Source organism: Ptychodera flava, chromosome 1, assembly GCF_041260155.1.
Source record: "Ptychodera flava strain L36383 chromosome 1, AS_Pfla_20210202, whole genome shotgun sequence".
Classification (NCBI taxonomy): Eukaryota; Metazoa; Hemichordata; class Enteropneusta; family Ptychoderidae; genus Ptychodera; species Ptychodera flava.
Genome location: NC_091928.1, coordinates 27,471,842 through 27,492,747, shown reverse-complemented (window position 1 = coordinate 27,492,747; position 20,906 = coordinate 27,471,842). Strand labels below are relative to the sequence as shown.

General features: G+C 36.9%; 1 protein-coding gene across 1 annotated transcript in view; it reads right to left on the bottom strand.

The window, feature by feature from the left end:
* Window positions 1-4,755: 4,755 nt before the first annotated feature.
* The window catches only part of LOC139143766 (uncharacterized protein F23B12.7-like), a 32,577-nt gene continuing 16,426 nt past the window's right edge, over window positions 4,756-20,906 (bottom strand). Inside the window, exon 3 of the mRNA XM_070714318.1 lies at window positions 4,756-4,957. Within this exon, the coding sequence (XP_070570419.1) occupies window positions 4,756-4,957 (202 nt within the window). The remainder of the gene's footprint in view (window positions 4,958-20,906) is intronic.

Here is a 20,906-nt window from a genome sequence, read left to right as displayed (position 1 = left end):
GTATAGTTATTCGATCACAATTTCAAAATACTTAAAAGGCAAATGCCACAAATCCTAGCAACATCACCCCTTTCAGAAAAACACAACAACAGTCATGCTACATCCCAGTTACTCACCAGTTCTGTTCGATGTTACCCTTACAAAACTCGTTCTGATGTCTCGTCTCATCTGCGAAATCAGATGCTGTGAAAACTGGGCAGGTGAATCTAGTTTTAAATCTATGTTATTTGCATAAACTCCTACAAAATTTCCTGTCACGTGACACTTCAAAACCGTCAACATAACAGGACAAAGTCCACTCACAGCGAAAAAAAGCACGGTCGCAGATTGGATGAAATATGTGAAGTGTGCAAAAAGTAAGACGTTGTTTGAGAAAGTTATTGAATCTAAAGATCGCGTGCTTCTGAGTCAGGTAAGAATCATAATTCTTTTCCTCGGTGACAACTGCAACAATTCAAAAATCGAACGAGAGGATGATTTGCACATGAGAATAGTAAACTCCAACATCCAAATTGACATACATTGATTATCTTAAACTTACTCGGGATATTCTGTTCGAAAAAGATCCCCCGAGAAGTGTGACACATTCCATCTCGACCCGTTTGTTCGTAATAATATTGTTTTTCAAGATCCTTCCCAACCGCCGAAATGGTAAGATATGTTCATATCAAAGTACTGTATTACGTTAATAATCGAAATGACCGCGGTACATTGTGGTTTGGTCTATTTTCATATATATTTGTCGATGACAGGGAGCTCACTTATAAACGTATCTTCTTCCCTCGCTGTAGTGCAACCTTGCATTCGTAGTGCTAGTTACACATTGAAATTCAGGAGCCTGTTCAAAATATACATTTATCACCGCATTGCTTGAATTTGGTGCATATTGCAATACAATCTGTGCTGACAATATTTAGCTTTAACGATTTAAATTGAAGTAATTGTTCTAGTGTCTCCAATTGCAGTGTGTACATAAATAGCTATTGATATGTTTTTTTTTCCAAATCGATAAAAAATTAGTTCAGTAAACATTTTTCTAGTTATATCATTATAACGCTTTCAAAAATGTGCTAAACTTGGGTTATTAATTTTTTTTTGTTTCAGAGTTTTTTAGACTAATTTAAATTAATTTTTAATTTTCTACATTCTTTCGTCGATATATCCTACCAACACTTTATTTAATAGGGAACGACAGATATGTATAACTTTTGGTATCATTATCTGCTCATGCACATCTTTATATCAGATATACCGCCGATATATTTTATATTAAGGGCTATTTTGATTAAAAATTTACATGAAATATGCGAGCCTTACAGCGTTGGAACACGTACTAATCTTCTGTGTGGGTTCTTTTTTGTATTTATTCAAAATATGTTTGCAAAACTCGTTTTTGAAAACTTTTTTCGCCCCGTGTCCATGCAAACATATATTTAACTAGACGGGCAGTCTACAGTGTACCCTAAGTAAATGTTTTAATTAATGATGAGCTTTTAGTGATCCTTTGGTAATTCCACAGTGTCGTCCAGTGAACAAGTGTGTCGTGCAGTGATTTTATTATAAAAATCCACTCGCTGTCAAAGTTCGCAAACTTCGTTTCACTTTTTTCATTGCGGTAGATTTCCAGATGAATGTTTTTGCTTACTTGAGACCTTTTCACGTTTTTATCAATTTTAAAAGGTGTTCAAAACATCTTCTAAGGGACCAGAAATAAATTACATTTTAAGGGGCGCGTCGCCATTCGCACAAGCATTTTTGAAGGGTCGCGGAATTTTCAGCGTGCAGATGGGGGAGGTCACCACTTTTTTGTTGCTAGGTTCGCAATGTTGCTACAGTCGCGCAATGCTCATGAAAGCATTGTCATGTATTTTGGCGCCCAGCTCCTAGTTTTAATTCTTTGATCAAGTTTGCAATTGATGGAGTCATACAGTTACAAAAGATATATTCACAATTTGAAAGTATTTTAACGCATCAATATATTTCCGTTTGGGATGAAACGTAATACACGGCTCGACAGAATACGACGCGCGTACTGGCAGGAATCATGACTTATGTCAAAGGTCACCTTCCTTGCACGAATTACGTGGCAGCACACCGAAGAGTCAGGTTCAGCGAGATGCTGCACGCACAGCTAGCGAGGTTGAGGAATTTTCATTGCCCATCAGTTTTCTGCAGGAGAAAGTCTCAAAAATGAGTTAGCAAGCTTTTGGGGACACAAAAAAAACAAGATTATTAATTCGACGCGAAATGTTCGACCAATTCTCAATGTAGTCTTCCCTTGAAAATGTTCAGTGTTTCTGTCGAAAATGTTTTCTAAGTTTTTAGTTTCACTAGTTATCATTCCCCAGAACTCCTATAACACCCTCATCAGAGTAACTTCTGTCCGTTTCTAACCATTTGTGAATTTCGGTGGTCCAGCGCTGACCGGCTGTAGCTTTTTTTTTATAGAGAATGTAGATTATTTGTTTATTTAATTCACAAGAAAAAATTATACAAATGATGCAAATATGATATGAATACAGAAGAAGCACCATAAAAATAAAGATAATTATGGCCAGGAGGCCCCTACAGAAAGAGATGGCCCGTGGTTCTTACAGAAAACCCAGCATAAGTATCAAAACACCCAAGAGACTTCGAAGGAGGGGTCTGTTTGTTGAAATGGATTGGCTATTGTAGAGGACTTGACTAGGTTTTGGGATCATATTAATCATCAGGGGTACCGGACAACTCAGACGTGAAAGTTGTAAATTTATAGCTATGATGTCTTCTGCTGTAGCTCACAGCAAATTTGTGGAAGTTGTGATAGGCGATCAGTAGTTAAATTGAGACAGAATCATGACACTGTGTCAGTAATTTAGACTGTGTTTAATGAGATTCGTATACTGACTGAGATAAGTATCTTACTTCTCATTTCTGCAAATTTAAAGTGATTGACGCATAAAGTGAGTTTTAGGTTTGACTTAATGCGTGCAAGGTTTCATTTCTTATAAGTTTGCAAAAAAATGTATTTTCAGTGTAACATATCAGATAGGTGATATTATGATACATTCATTAACAAATCACGGTATACCTAATAGTCATCCTCTGTGGTGCTAAGAAAACCTCCAACGGGACATATTTTTGGCACTGTTTTCGCATTTTTTTCAAAAAAATGCAAGACGTTATCCCATCAAAGCTATCGGACACTGCAGATTTTTCACGTAATTCATAATGAAAGCTTTGAATAAATTATCTGCCATTCAATCTGTTAATTTGACTGTTCAACTACTTTTCAAAAACAAAACAAAACAAAACAAAACAAAAAACATTCGGCTTTTTAAATTGTTGTTCTTTACTTCTAAAGACTAAACATTATAGTGACCAGCACTAACAATTGACCATAATTTGTGAATAAATTTTATACCAAGATATCTTTTAACTGAAAAACGGAAACACAGGTTTCTCACTAAACTTGTTGTTTTTTCGTATGTGTGGAATCTATATTTGTCTTTGTTGCATTGAAGGCTTTGTTCAGTCAGAAGTAGAGTGAAAATACTAATAAAATCCAACCATGTTCCCATTAATATTTGGTCGTATCTCGGTTAAGTGTTTCAGTCAGGTGCAGTTTCAAATCCTTTTGTCTTTGATTGCTTGATTACTGACAAATTGGTGAATTGATTGATCAATTAATTAGAAGACTTAAGTCAAATTGATAAAGATAAGGGATATAGAAAAATCGAAAATTTCACTTTTTATGCACTTTTCTCCTCGTTGCTGGTATAGTGTGTAGCGGCTATTGTGAATTTTACAGTAGCTAAATCTCCGACATTATGTGTTTTCCTAATACCATAATTTTCTCTGTGGTTTCTGATTTCATTCTTGATTAAAAAAGAGAATGGTTCAGACTTTCCTTGCGGAAAGGAAACGGAAACCGTCTTATTCGAGACTTGCATTATATTGAGGCTACATCCAGGTGAAGATAACGCCCTTTATAAAACTGAAAAAGCGGTAATATGCTGCAATTAAATGGAAGGGGTTTTACAACTTTCCTTATTACGTTGAGAGCAGACGTTTTTGACAGTAAAGTATTGTTGTTACATATACTGTCACAGTTGGTGTGTACATATCCATCATCATGAAGCGTCGCCTTCAAAAAATGTCACTTGACTCTTCAGAAAAACCTACGCTCTTCATATAAACAACAATCCTAGACAATGAAACATACTTTGCGTTCTTCAGCGAATCTGAGTAGATGCTTCAGGTTTAATGAAAAAGTACGAGGGCGATTCATTGCGATTCGTTAAGTCTCTTGTGAAAGTTTCGAATGTTCTCAATCAAGAATAAGATGGTGCAAATGTCATAACTGGATTGACAAGGTCGTTAAGACAACAAATGGCGAGACTCCTCGCTGCACTCACAAACCTTCAATATGCATAAGAGAGGACTTTACAAGTGATAGCACAGTTTTAGAGAGAGCCACTCAATTTCTTCCGCAAATCAGGGAGATGGGTGCCACTATTCTTTACAGCACTTGAAACTATTTTCTATCATTTAAATCCACTTCAAAGAAATAATCTATTTCTATATACTAGTAGGAAGGGAATTATAAAAAAGCACGCCGCGAGAAAGTGTTGTCGGGACAAAGAAAATCTTACTCGGCATCATTACAAATATTTTACGAGAGAGATAAATGCCTGACGCCGACCAGTGGCTTACTGAACCAGCTATTTGAAGTTCATTATAATCATCATCCTTCTTATACTGATTCCTCTTCCCTCATCCCGGACCCATACTACTGCCGTTGCCACAGCCGCCGTCGTTGTCATCATCGTCACCGTTATCACTATCAGCACCGTCGTCGTCGTGTTCATCATCATCACCATCATCATCATCATCATCATCATCATCAATATCATTATCATCATCATCATCATCATCATCATCATCATCATCATCATTATCATCATCACCATCATCGCTATAACAATTATCACAATCTCTATCACCGTAAAATCACGATCCGTCAAAATCCTAATTTCCATGTCACAGGCAGTCTCTGGTGTGTAACACCCCATACACAGAAAGTTTTAAATACATTCACCACTCACGCAAAAAAGCTGGTTGCCCGTAACCAACACGAGTTTTTCAAAGGAATGTTCCGCATCAATGATGAGAAGGAAGCCCCTTATATGATATTTTCAAAATGCAGAGAATCAAATGTTTAGTATCATGGTAGTAATAGTTTACTTAAAGGACGAAGGAGGTACATGTTTAAGTGTGAAAAACTCAAGTTTTGTATTAATGATCATGATAAAAATTAAGTTAAGTCAAAAACTTGATTCTATCTTCTGAAATCTAATATTTCGCTTGAAAGAAAAGTATACAATTAGCAAAAACGACTACTTTATTACGCATTATCTATCCTCGTTTTATACATTTCAGCTTTTGCCCATACAAATTTTGACCTGGTAAATATCCGGTTCAGGCACCAAGAATAGGGTAGCCACCACGTTTATGAATATTCAGTGTGAACGCGGGCGATAAAACTTCAAAGAATGCGTCGGATCAGGCTGGCAAGAACGCAAACAAATTATCTCCACTTAATCCAAAATTGTACACTTGGCTCTTCCAGGTATTTCTCTGCACTCCCACCTGGTCAGTCCACTACGACTGGTAGTTTGAGAACGGCGACACGGTACCTGCATGTATCAATGGTCCAGTTCAAATTACTTGAATGACTGCAAAACTAATGCTTTCTCCATTGTCATGGACAAGGGTCAGGCATTCACAGGTGCAGAACATTCCGGCTAATGGGACATAACACTAAAATCGAAATTGACCAATCTCACCTGTTTGTAAGCGCTAAGTGTCTGTAAGTGTTCCCGGGTCAAGGATTCGCTCCGCCCGTACCAAGCCGACCCGTACCTCGATCGCAGCTTTGTACGTAGCCGGTGGTTATTAACTGTTTTTATCTTTTATCTAATGTAGGCCTAGTATATCCATTATAGATATATATATTAAGTGGTTCAAGTTTGATATATTGTACTCAAATTTTGATATGCTGACTTATTCACCATTATAAATAACAAACACGATTGGATCTAATTTGGGATAATTGGATGGTGAAGTTATGTCGATTTAAACCACAAATGTTATCTCATCTGCTTTTCTTTTCATATTACACATTTGCGATATTGCAACATTCAGCTATATGGCACCTAACACTCTTGAGAAATTTGCAAAATATGAAAATCCAATAATTCAAAATTAGTTCCAATCGTATTCACAGACAAACAGAAAAATGTTCACATGCTGGCTAGCCCGTGTAGCGCCGGGAACACACGGCGGTTGTTCGCAACTCACGGCTTGCATTGACGGTCAACTTCAAGTACGCCGCTATTGACAGGGGGTTAGGCCTTTGCAGTGCCCATCAGGTCCATAATGCCCCTTCAGGTGAGGGGAATCTATCCCACAACCCAACTAAAAGTATTTTATCTTGGTGTTGTGTCCTTTCCTGCCTTTTTTTTGATGTTATTGGTTTTTGCTACTTGCACAGAAAATTCTAATCGAAAAAACGCCCAACATGACACAGAACTGCCAAAAAAGTGCAAGTAGGTGAGTTGACAGTGTGTACTCATAGCTAAGGAGAACCATGTCTTAATTTTCTCGATTCTCTTCTGATAAACCCGAGAAAAAATTACTTACGGTAGCATACTATCATACGGCTTGTTGTCAGGCACTGTGTATGCACTAAAGTTTTCAATTTCATGAACCAGAATTCAGAACGCGCCAGCAAGGAATGATATACCCTTCAAGGTATGATATACCTTGCTGGTGCGTTCGTTGTTGACTTGTCAAAGTTAATCCGGTGATAATCTGCTGACAATCTGTTGAAAACATTTTACTCTGATCGCGGTCTGCCACCCAGAGGGCGCGCAAAAAATCACCTGAAAATTCTGTTTAAGGCCAGTAAATCGTTGAGCCCTCAAGGGTATTAATGTGTGCGTTATTACTAAGTGTTAAATGTGTGAAAAAAATGACACCTTGGAAACTGATCATGCGTGTTCTGCAGCCAAGGGAACCTTATATGCATTTGTAGAACTAGAAATTTGTTGAGATAATGTTTGCTGAACTCCGAACGTGTTTTTCATCGTCAGGATCATGATAAAAACAAAAGAAGCTGTCCAGATTTGTCGTCAGTATCAGAATCTTTTAAGCCCGAGGTCGCCTTGAACTGGCAAGTGACAGTAGCAGAATCCACTTGGCTTGAAAGTCCAAGCTTTAATGTTATGTGTATTTTATCGACCACGAATCAGAATCTCGAATCTGTACTAACTTAGCTCATTCTATATTGCTTTTCGTACCGCTTGTGATATCTAAATATTTGTTTAGCAATCTTGCCATTTCTGGTCAGGATTTTGTCAAGCTTATCAGGACAGTCGTCCTCTATATGATATTGGTATATAGTGTTTTATTTTATCGTAAACTCATAACAATTTTAAAAAGTGAACTTTACTTACTACGTGTAATAGTCATGACCTGAATCTGGTTTTGTGTAGACTGGCCCCGAGTTGCCTGGCTTTTCTAGGCAGCTGAGTTACTAGATTTACACAACAGCCTACCACTGATGTTTAGTCCTTCAAATTCTTATATATTGTGATACTTACATGCCCACAGACTTGGAGCTAGTCTAGGTTTTGTGCAATTGTACTTCAATGTGCTGTTGTTATATCATAAATGTGCCATACCATTCAGAATCTTCAACATAGCTGTTTTAAATTTAAGTTTAAGAATAAAGATCTCTATGCACAGAATAGAACTCTGCGATTAGTAACACATAGGATAGGAATGTCTAGATATATTTTTATTTGGTCATTTTTCACCCATGTTTAAGCCTTTCACTTATTTAAAATAAATCAACGTCAAATGGTTTCTTTTTTCATTAAACATGTTTTTAATATTGAATGGTGTTGACATATCACAGACACACTAAATGCATATCTGTAGTTGAACACCATCAAAGCTGAACTAACAATACAACCACAGAAAAGTTAAATGCTATACAAAATAACAAATGACACTTGTTCTCATCCACTGCCATAAGTCTTGCCCGTGTATAAGCCCATTCTGTAAGTTTTTGTGATTGTCGAAAATTAAGGTACATCCACGTGTATGTCCTTACCCTATTAATTTTAAAATGAGGAATTCGAAAATAAACGATAGTATGGCTTAATAAATCGGATATGTGAAGATGCGCCCGATTGACCAACTGTTGATTTGGAAGATCTCTTCAGTGGGCTGTATTTCAGGGCGATTCCACCAGCACGATGCAGCGATGGCAGTAGTATCAGTGGGTATGAGGGAGCTTAGAGCTATGATGAGAACATGATTGTTATGAGTGGCGCGGATCAAAGAAACTAGGAGAGGTGTAAAAATAGTGCAAAAAAGAAACCCAGACGAAGTTAGTTTAAGTTATAGTTTAAAAGTTGAAGTGTCTACTGTATTCTTTCACTCCTTATTACCAATATTTTACGGTGTGGGCTTGACCATGTATACGGTAACAAAGCAGAAAAGTTGAAAATTCCCTATTTTAATAGCTAATTTGCGTCTTTTAAACTTTTACAAATTTGAGCTGTAATCAGTGATTTTTTTACCAACCATTCTCCCCCCCCCCCCGAAAATTGCAAAATGGCCGTTGATATGTGGGCAATTTTATTATTCAGTCAGTTCACATGAACATCACCGTATTCGTCAGATTACAAATACCGGGGCCAGCAGCATGAAATGGTTGTAATTATTAGGTGTACAGAGAAACATATAGACAGAGTGGCAACACTTGCATGCCTTTTGTTCCATGGTCGTCTCGGTAGACTATTGGCTTTTCATATTAAAATGAGCTTCAAAGGTGTTAAACTTTTTGGAGGCTTTGTTTGTGGTTGATAATTACACGAGATTATGCGAAAAATACGACGAGATGGCAATCGTACTGCCAGTCGCGTAGCAACCATAGTTACTTTGTGAGCTCTCAGGCCAGAAACACTGCTACACGCCAATCAAAACATAACACGCCAGCAGTTTCATAACACATCCTTCCTTGACGCACGTGTAAAAGACGGTATGACTGACCGTAAACCATTGAGTAAAACCAGACAGTATCGATAAAAGACTTTCAAATTTGGTTCAAATACACTCATTATATTCACAAAAGTATGAGAGGAATTTTTAAGACGGTAAAACTCATTTTCCTGAAGCTCAAAACACTCCCGTTTTCGCCAGCACGTCAATTCTGCTCAGCACCACACGACAACAACAACACAAACTTTGCCGAACATACTTTCGCTTAACAATTGGCGAAAATCCGAAAAATACCGAAGGATTCATGGTCGGCACTCTTCGGAAAAGAGAGGCGAGAGCAGCCTGAGGCGAGGCAAACATGGATGGGTTACGTAACCGCTTCACGCCTTAAACAATACCCGTTGCCACTCTATCTATCTTTCTCTGTGTTAGGTGGTATTATAATCGAGCTATCCCATTAAACATTAAAACTGTAGACCACATTTTAATCTTTTAATGCACTTTCTTTGCGTTGTGTTTCTGGATTGAAAATAACACTTTCTGCCCAGTATCTTTATTGGCCAACCTTATTTATGGTCGATGAATTGAGTGGGATTACGAATCGGGTAAAATATCCGTTGAAGTAGGGTGTTTGCATTACTGGATACGCTCAACGATGTTCATGACGACAAGTTAACTGCTGCCATGGAATGTTTACAGAAAAGTAAAATCGCAAATTAGAAATATACTACCCGTGATTTAAACTTCTGAAGCCTTCATTTTTATAGTGGGGATGGAAATAAAGAGAGTTGCATTTTAGTACATGGTTTTAGAGGGGATTTTAAAAGTTTGCACAAGACTGTGTGAGGGGACTGAGTCATCTGTTACACAGGGTTTGTGCGGAAATATGTCAACACAAACGACAAGGAAGCGCATATGACATCACATAATTACAGCATGTTTAATTCTCATGGCATAAAAGTATATACGTACAGCACAAACGGGATTGTACACACAATAGAACTGGTTATAATGGTAAACAGGCAGCGAACTATACAAACGCTGTCTCTTAGCATAATTCAAAGGTTAAAAATATGCTATTGGTGCCACTGTGAAATGTTTGAACAGAAACAATGGGGAATAGCATAGTATACATTTACATAAATAAACGTGCTTTTAACTTATTGGACATGAGTACAATCTCAGCAAATTACAACCTTTGGATTAAAATGCATTTTCATATGAATATTACCGCACTGGTTGTTTATATCGATACGACTGTAGCAATTGACGATTTTTTCTATGAATAGCGATAGTGCTTTAAAATCAGGAGGAATAGTGCAGTAGTGTATACATTTCTGGTAATGATACTTTATCCATGGTTAATGATTTGATTATGCTGGGTCACTTTGAGAAGCAAGTTCACTGCTTCCTGTAGTAGGAGCTGACATCAGTGAGCTTGACACTCAGAGTGACTCCTAAGATTCAAATGGTTAACAACTAGATGTCATCGCCAAATATATCGCTTTCCAATACTACGTGTGTCATTCTGTGATCGTTGGCCGTGCTTTCTTTCCAAATACATCCAATAATAAATATTAATACAACACTTCAAATAAATAATCATACAACGTACAATTTACATATCACAACTACATATTCATAACCGACATGTTACAGAGCTATCGCGTTCTATTATCATATCAATATTTTTTGTGAAGACTACCTCCAGTTTTCTTACTGTGCTTCAAGGATATGTTAAAACCAAACTCTTAAACACAAGTAGCGTCTTTGTCTTTGTTGCCATTAATTAAATGTATCTGTCCCGAAAACACATTCTATCTTAATAATATTGGTGTGTCAACAACCGCTATGAACCTTTGTTCAAATAAACAAGGACGCAAAATGACATTGTTCAAAACAATTTAATTACAGCTAGTATTTCTAAAAGTGTGTGTTATGCTTGTTAATATTCGTTGCAGTATACGAACTAGCTCAGCAGTAAAACAACAAAATCGTACGTGTGAGTTGGCAACCGGAATAAAGGGCGACTTTGATTGAAGCGGGCAAGAAGGACACACGTGCATCAAGACGATATGACATATGACAGTGACACGCCAGAATTTTATCTTCGAATTTTCGAAAAAATAACCTTTCTATTAAATTTTGAGCTAACAACGGTCGTATGTCCGCTGGCATAACATAAGTAAGTAATATTTCTCATCAAAGGTGACAAGGAAACCCCCTCATACCATATCTTTTCAAAAAGCAGAGACGCTTAAGTTTAGTATGTTAGCAGTAGTTTACTCGAAGGATGAAGTGGGTGTATATTTAGGGCAAAAAACCTGAATTTTGGTATTGATAATGAAAATTAATTTAAGTCAAAAACTTTACGCTATTTTCTAAAATGCAATATTTCACTTGAAGGAAGAGTATATGTAGAAAACAATGCTATTTTATTTTCAATTATCAACCCTCATTCTAAAGTGGCAAAGGTTGAAAGGCTGACGCTCAAAAAATGAATACAATCATGATTAGCAAAATTAAAATGCCTCTTATTCAAATGTATGAAGTTTATTGCTAAACAAATTTTGTTTTGTTATGTAGCATTTAAAGAACATAATGTGAAAATTTTAGAAAATTTGACCCAGAAAGAGTGGGGTTAATTCTTTGGAAATTTTGAAAGCGGGAGGAAAACAGAAGCCAGGAAATCCGGTGATTTGCTTATATTTGCATAAATTAACACTTCTGTATCACGCAACCTACGACTGCTTGACGAGCTAAGAGGTGACCTTTTAATCTTGGGTTAACAAATTAATTGAAATTGAATAAATATTTCTGAAAAAATTTTTTTTGCAAAATACGCTGTGTTGGGTGCATCGCCCCCTTAATACAAACAGATGAACTGCTACACTGGAATGATTAAACAAACAGTATGATATTCTGAAAATCGCGTTCAAATAGAAGACTGTTTTCATTGTGTCATCTCGATAAAACAGTCATTCGTGAAGTACGCCTTGTGGTTTTGTATAAGGGACGTTCCAATGAACCGTACATGGGGTAAACCTCTATGGTTTTATGTGCAAACCGATTACAAAACAAAAACTGGAAACGGGCATGCATGTAACATTGTTGATAGAACAGGAGTAAAAGTATTGACAGCCTCTATATTTTATAATTATATGTGTAATGTGCATAATTTCATCAGCTTTCTTCTCAGTGATATTTCTTCATGTAACATCACGTCATATAAGAAATAAGTTGTAACACTTTATCACGGTGAAGCTTTGACGGCTATTGATCAACATTTTCCTCAAGTATTGCCTCGCGTTCAATTCTTTGCACACTTGAAACAGGTTTCGCGTAATAACTGGAATGTGCGTCTACGAACAAGGAACGCCACAAAATCGAAAGCCCTTGAAGACCATTGAGAATGATGTACACGTAATCCAACCAATCTGATTGAATGAAACTGTCAACTAAATTAAGACTCCATGTCAGACCCATGATTGTTGTTATTTGCACCGCGAAGACAACATGGCGTATAGTGAAAGACTTGGAACGGTGTTTTTTCATTTGCACTTCCGATTTACATATTGTGGTGATGGTAATTATAAAACATATGACATTAAATACCAGAATCAGAACTACCGGAATAAGAAAAACAGCCACCAAGGGTGTTGATCGGCCAATCCAACACACTGGACCCTCGCTGTATCCGATCTTAAACTCATATGGCCCTAAGATGTCTATTAACACACACCCCGTGACAAGCACAAGAGGTAATACCCAGGCGAACAAACAGTAAATCCAAATTAAGCGGTCATTATGGTTTACCGTAAGCTGTTTTGAAAGGTATGCAAGATCAAATGACGCAACACCCATCCAACAGAACGCAACCAACCAGATATAATGCGACAAAATTGCAGCTGCCTTACATACCGTCTTAAATTGGGGAAGGTCAACTACAGTTATAAACAAAACGTGTGCAATTAACAGAGCAAGTGCCAAGTTTAGTATAATCTTTCCGGCCCTTCCTCCAATTTCCTTTAAAAGCGCGGTGGCAATAATTGTAGCTAGAAAGCAGCCAATTGACAGCACTGAAGTTGTGAATGTTAACAGTTTCTTTATATATGTCTTTTTGTTTAAATCCCAAAAGAAAGCACTTTTCTTGTCAAAATAGCATAAAAGGACATGCAAACCCCCATCAGACAAAACGTATTCCTGTGGTGAGTAACGCATCGACCTGTAAACGATGTCCTCTCCAATCATTTCAAAATTGTCTTTTCCTACTTTAATGATAACACCTTTTGCACAACTAATGTTCGAATTATGCCTTGAACAAACCCCAAGTGTAGACCTGATGCTAACAATATTACCGCCAACTTGTTCATAGTGACAGGCCCTGTATTTCAGTTGGTGGAGATGATATGTCGACTGTTTGGTGATATTTGAAAGAGAACTTGACGGAATGGTTTCTGATTTGTGAAACAAAATCGTCGTATTTTGAACGGTTTCTTCCTTACTGTCGTTACATAAATTGCTCCGTGTTTGTTTGAAAGAAACATCTAAAGCAGTGACGTCCTGTGGGAGGAAGTAGTATACATGTTCTTGCCATGAGCCTAGACACGTTTCCCTTAGAACTTTTGCTAATGTCACAGAATTGACAAAAACAGAATATTTTAATAATACTAGCTGAGTACTGGAAGATGATGGCAACATTTGAAGTTCCAGTATCTCTTTACTGTTAGTTGCATTTTGGTAAAGATTGTTGACAAGCATTTCTGCACCCATTTCTAACTCACTAGTTTTAAAAAATTTGCCGGGTGAAGTGAATTCTAACCGAAGTATGAGCAATGATTCGGACAAAGCACCGACGGCATTATGATCTGAGACATTGATTTGTTGAGGTGGTGAAAGTTTGGTTTGTAGAAGGGGTTGTAGATTTAGGGGAGTACACTTCTCTGTAAAGACATCAAACACTTCACCGTCTGCGCAGCTGAATTGGTGTGCAGAGGAAACATATCCTATCGTCATGTCATAATTACCTTGAACATTAATATTGAAAAGTACGTCAAATGTCCATACTTTAATTTGACTTCGCAAATCCCGTGGAATTCCGCAAAGGAAAATATGGGGGTTAAATTCTTCCTCATTGCACAGACCACAATATACGTTTTTGTAATATACAACAAAAATCTCGCCCGCTGTAACCTTTGCAGTGTGATTTTGACAAAGCTCAACGAGAGTGCTATTAGCTCCCTCAGGACAAGTTCCAATGTAGTATTGGCAATAGAGGTTTATGTCGTCAAGGGATTCTGGTATAACAGGTAACAGTCTGCAAGAAGGGATAGCTCTTAACTTAGAAATTACACTTAATGAATCTGTTTCAGTGACACTGATAACATATTCTACAAACAATGGGCACTTCCACTTCAGTTGCCCGAACTGCATATCATTCAGGTTGACTCCATGGCAAAGACCACAGTAGATGTTCTTGTATACTGTACTGTTATTTCCGTCGGATTTGATCGCTGTAGTCACTTCAAGCATAGTTTGACCTGCAATATAAACGGTGCAATGTCAGTGTACAATATCTGAAAAGTGCTGTATATTGATTGCTATGTCGATCCCAACCGAAAATTGTACGTTTATCTAAAGCAAAAACATCTTAGATGTTGCAGTATTGCTCAGTAAGTATGATATACTACTGAGTCTTTAGTCTTATCTGCGCAATATTTGATATTAATATGTGTTTTACTCGGACATTCGGAGATATAACCCGTGCCCGTCAATTTACGGTTACCGTTTGTCAGTCCCTTGCTTACATGAAAATTAAATCAACTAATCCACTGGAAATGAAGACAGTTTACTGCCAACATCTTAAAAATGGTCGCTAGAGACGGCAAACATGTAAATATAACACTGGTGGAACTTATGGTAACCATGCCTTTATACTTACAGGGTGATGCCATTCTTGAATTACATCTTAAAAGCTAGATTCTAAGACATCTATCTCTCTCTTTCTCTCTCTCTCTCTCACATATATATATATACATATGATGGTGAAAAATTGATTACTGTGCAATCGCAATCACTTGAAAGAATATGATATCAATATTTTTTTAATTCTGTTGAAACTCAGGAGAAACAAATGCGGTGACAACAAAAACAAGAAATTAGTTTAAGTTTGCCACGAACCCTAATTGTTAAATTGACTATTATTTTTAACAATCAAAATGAAGTCATCACAATAGCCTGTAAACCAAATCTCAAGATTTGAAGAGGTCAAGATATTATATTTGCATACAGTGGATAAGTCTTCCAAAAATTTATATGTCCAATTTTCGTCACAAATTTTTGAAAAATCTAAATTGCAGTTATTTTCAATAATGTATAAGGCAATCGGCCAAGAATACGTAGAGAAATGTTTTACCAAGAACAAACAGAACATATAGAGTAAAAGTATGGGCCTTTGGTGACTATGAGAACGAACGTGAATTAGAGACACTCAGTACTACCACGCAGACCAAATATCAAAGCAGTTACAAAATAATTTCAATCCCAAGTTTACTTCAATACGAGGGAGCACAACCAGAATGATAAATAATGCCTTTGAAATCTAGTTTGCATACTGCACTAGGATCAAAAGTCACCCAACATGAATATAAGTAGATATGAACTGAAAATGCTCCCATATTTCAGTATACTGGTATATTGCAGTTGTCGGTAATTTGAAACTGTTGCCACAGGTTTGAAAATTAATTGAAATTGTTATGATCAACATCATGAACAACATCCACGAGATATTAATTCCAAAAGTCATTAAGTATACAAATATGCAATTAGCTAAAATGCTATTTGCTTTTGATTGTTCACTGTGCATCAACATTTTTTGTAGCAAGTGCAAGTGCCTTTGGATAGGTCCTCCAAGCTTTATATGTCATTTTGTGAAAGGTCATTAGATATACAAATTATAAACAAGCTGACTGAAAATGCAAAATATGTATCACTAATACAATATAATTGTCTAATCAATATATATATATATCTAGTTTTATTCACTTTGGTAAAGTTCTTCAATTGTTATGGCCCTAAATTGGAAAGTTCATTGAATATACACATAAGTAACTAGTTCGTGCAAAAATGCTTAATGACTTTGGGTAATATTTCACCATAGCTTCTTGAATGTACATAGAACGCTTTCTCCATTTTGTTCAATTCTATTCAGAATTTTATCTTCTATTAGGGCATCTAATTAACTATGAAAATTAGTTATTTGTTTGTCTCAAAATGCTTAATAATATGACATCAATCATTTCCAGTAATCGTTACCGTTCAAGGCAAGTAAATCACCAGGTCCAAGAAACAACAAACAAAACAAAACAAAACCAGAACGAGAACAAAAACAACAACAAGAACAACAAGAACAACCACAACAACAACAAAATACTGACAAAATTTTTCCACCATTAACAAAGATCACACCATGGAATAACCCGTAATCCAATGTTCTCATTCAACTGCTACAATCAATTAAAATATGACACTATCTCCTATCTCCTTCTCGTACGATCTTGAATCGACCCCACACGCCTTGGCCACGTGAGAGACGCCAAGGAAGGGCGCTACACAAGCGCTTGGCTGTACATCTGCTGGAACCATGATGTTTGTGGGGATTCTTGTTGATTGTTTTATCACAGTATATTCAAAGTGTATAACAAGTTCCGCAAACTTTGATAAAATCAATATAAATTATGTATCCCTAATTAGGAAAGTTTGTAAAATATGAAAATTAGTAATCAGCTGATCTTTAAATGAAGTACTACAACTTTCACGAATGCTATATAACATTATCTCAAATTTATCTCGATTTTTTGTCAACCTTAATAAAATAAATTCAGATATACATCCCTAAAAAAGAAAAGTTCTTTGAATATTGAAATTTGTTATTGGCGAATATAAAAATATTAAATATCGCGCCAACACATATACAGGCAGATAGACAGACAGCCAATCAGCCAGCCAGACATACAGACAGATGGATAGCTAGCCAGCCAGCCAGACAGGCAGATGGACATTTATCGTTGCAACAATAGGTGGCGTGTGTGAATATTTGCGCCAAGAAGTGAACATGTATAGGAGAACAGGTAGTCTTATCTGGCAACTGCTTTGCATTGTGTATGTTCTGGATACGTAGCAGTTGTACGCCACGCACTACTATGACACAATAAACTGGCAATAGAGGGCTTCATCACATTAAAGTTATCTGATATACATGAACGAAGAGGCTTCTTTCATACTTTGATGCAAATCCATTTGTGCCGTTAATTACTGTAGAAAACAGAATTTCATTTCTTCTTTATTATTATTTTCTTTAAAACATAAACCAGTCTTACCTGTACTATTTTCACATTTAGCTCTTATGACGTCATTAGGCCAATTTCGTGGACATCTATAAGTCATAATGATTCCACCATATTTTGAACCAGATTCCATACACCGTCTAGTGTCCGCGATATTTTCAAATTCCTTCGATTTGTTAGGACATACTGATTGGTAGTCGTGACAGCAGTCCCCATGAATAACGCACTCAGGCTTGCAGCTGCACATAACCATATTTGCAGTGATTGCAGGTACTTGCGTTTCCCCTATACAATTTACGTCACCTCTTGACAGACATGAATCGATTGATTTGTTTGTGAATGAGCTTTGGCACTGCAAAGATGCTGGGTCGATATTCATGTCTAGTGGCAACTGTTCTTCTATAGGTTGTGGACCACTTGTCGTTGTTCGGTAGATTGAGTCATTTTGAAATGAAGCTTTTGGTTCTTGAGAAGCTGGTCCAGATATACGACGGCTTCGTTCTTGGCCGGTAATTTTTACACTTGAGGTATGAAAACTCGAGCTCTTTCTTAGACTTGGGGGTGTTCCGAGCTCTGGTGTAGTCATATTGCACCATGCTACCATTCTTTCATTTCCATAATAAAAAATGACGATACACAGGAAACACCACACGGCCTTCATTTTGCGATTTTAGCACCTGGAAGCATATATGTTGAAACAAAAAGATAGTTGTCAAAATAAATGATCATATATCATTCAGTAAAAATTAAAGATGTCTTAGTTTAACGCCTTTGATTAGATAGGAATGATTTTTAGAGAGACTAGTAACTTTTCACCTCAGTTCTTCTGAACCATGTATGCGATGACGTTAAACATGATAAAATTTGATAAAAAATTACCCTTTAATCACAGACACTGTAATTCCGCTTTTTAAAAAATATGAAAACTTAAGATCGAAAACATTTCCCCAGATTGCTGAAATATAAAGTACTCTTTCTTTGAGTGAACAGTTTAGGGACCTCGGTATCACGTAATACGTGAAACGTATTGTAAATTGTACGTCCCGGGGCGCACGTCATGCAAGGTAATTATAATGTTTGGTCTATATCACGTCGTAATCGAGTGATGTGTTCGTATTTTGACGAGATGTTTTTTTGCGATACTTTTTGAAAATGGAGCTGAAATCAATATACATGTAGAAGCCAAAAATTCTCGCCCCTAAATATATTCATCTACTTTTGGTTTCAAAAGGGCGTTCCAATCGTAACTTACTGATATTATTCCGCGGTGGGACAAAAACTCTTCATTGTGGTTAACGTTCAATGCGAATTAATTGGCTTTCAAGCCGTCAACACCGGTATTCACGATTTGAAGGATGTTGATAGAAAGCAAGAGTGAAACATTGGTTGGAGTAAAAATGATAGATGCTGTCCGTTTTAGAAAAATATTTCAACATGACGGTTAAATAGTCAAATAATCAAAACAAAAAGGCCATGTGATGACAATGTTCAATCGAATCGCAAAGTTATTTGACGGCCTAGGCCAGTCTTAGTGTGTTGTCATTGTGCTAAGTTTGGATGACGTCAGGCGACGGACGTCTACATAATAGCTGTAGACAATAATGATATACAAATATATATATAATTCTTAGGAAACGCACTCCAGTCGTCTTCAGTAGGTGCGTTGTACAAAGCAGTTTACAATGAAACAAAACAGGGCTCGAAACTGTTAAAGCACAACTACGAGAAAATATTGTATAAAGGTAGGTCTGCAAACAACATTTAAAAAAATAATATTTCTGGCGCGGCGAATTTGTGAAGCCAGTGCTTTCTACAGCAAAAGAACACATACAGAACAAGGTCTGTGACCGTAAGATATTAATATAACCTGCAGGGAAATTACACGTAATTTCTCAGAAGATCGCAGATCTCTTGTTAGAACATACAGGTCAATTATATCAGTCAAATAAAAAGGTGTATCTCCATTGACTATTTAAAAGTGGTCCATGAAATTTTGAAATGCGACATTCTGAACAGACTTCAGACGATTTAGTTGGTCATTAGTTATGCCTCAGAACTGACTGTTGCAATAATCAAGTTTGGATGTCACGAATGCATGGAGAAGTTTCTCAGTCGTGGACTTGTCGGGTAGTTTGCAAATTTTACCTTTTCTTAATGAAGACATAGACAAAATTTGTGTTCCTGCATAACTGACTTATAATTTACCCATCCCTAATCACAAAACACCCAGATTTCGAACGAAAGATTGATTGATGTTAACTTCACGCATCCTAAGACTGGTTAAGTCTGTTGCATCGTTTTTTAATCGGAATTGAAAAAAATTACAACTTAAGTCTTCTTATCTTTCAGAACCAGCATATTAGCTCTCAAAAAGCCACGGATATCATCAATTCACATTTCAACACCGCCACTCACTTCGTCAGGTTTATTACAGATTATGTACACCTGTTTGTTATTAGCGTACAACATGTAGTCAAGATCATGATCAACTATTGTATCCTCTATACTCGTGGTGCTTTAAAGAGCGTGAATGAAATAGACCTGATGACAGATCCAAGTTGAACGCCGTACCTCACTCACGCATTAAGAGAAAGTACTGAATCAACCTTGGCACGCTGAATGCGATCAGCAACATATGATCGAAACCATACTTTACCAATAACCGAATCGAGATCCACGGCGATGTAATATCATGGTCGTCATGATCATATCTTGATCCCTCGCGTTGGACAATTCAAGCCTGACAAGAGGAACATCCTTCCTTCCTTTGAATCATTGTAGGCATCATGAAAGCAGTCTCATTGCTATGGTACTGTGACAACTTGTGAAAAGCAGAAACCTGTTAAGATGATCATATAACTGTTGGGCAACTATTCGCTGAAAAACTTTGGATAGGAAAGATAGATTTGATACTGCTCTCTAGTTCTTCAAGATATGTTAGTCAAATTATGATCTTGCCAACAACGACCGAATTGTAGCCTATTTCGAGTGACTTGAAACGATGCCGGTGAGATGCATGGAAAAGTTGCTCGAGGAAGGTGGGAGCATATCGATAAGTCTTGAACGAACTTTGATGGCAACACGTAAAGGTCATGTAATTTTGAAGACTGCTTTATTAGTTTACGTACTTCGTCAACTGATGGTATACCAAAAATCGGTGAAGGTATGATTCAGTAACACATCGTTTTTCCAGGCGTCAGAGCATTCACCAAGGCCCTCCCCAAGTTTTAAAACCTTAAACTCAGAGAAATTCTTGAATTTGGATGGCATGCCCTTCAAGGGAATATTATATGGTCTATTGTCTCTTTGTATAGTTAAACTATGGTGCATATAGGGTTTTTCTCTTGCAGTCTAGGTTTTTTTTTGGTTTTTGGTATCACTGTTCCGTCTTATAATTTATGTATGCCAGTGAGGAAGTATAATAAATAAAAAAAAAAAAAAATTGAATTAGTAGCCTTCACAATCGACCGCTGAGCAACAATATCAAACATTATCTTGCTGTCTGCT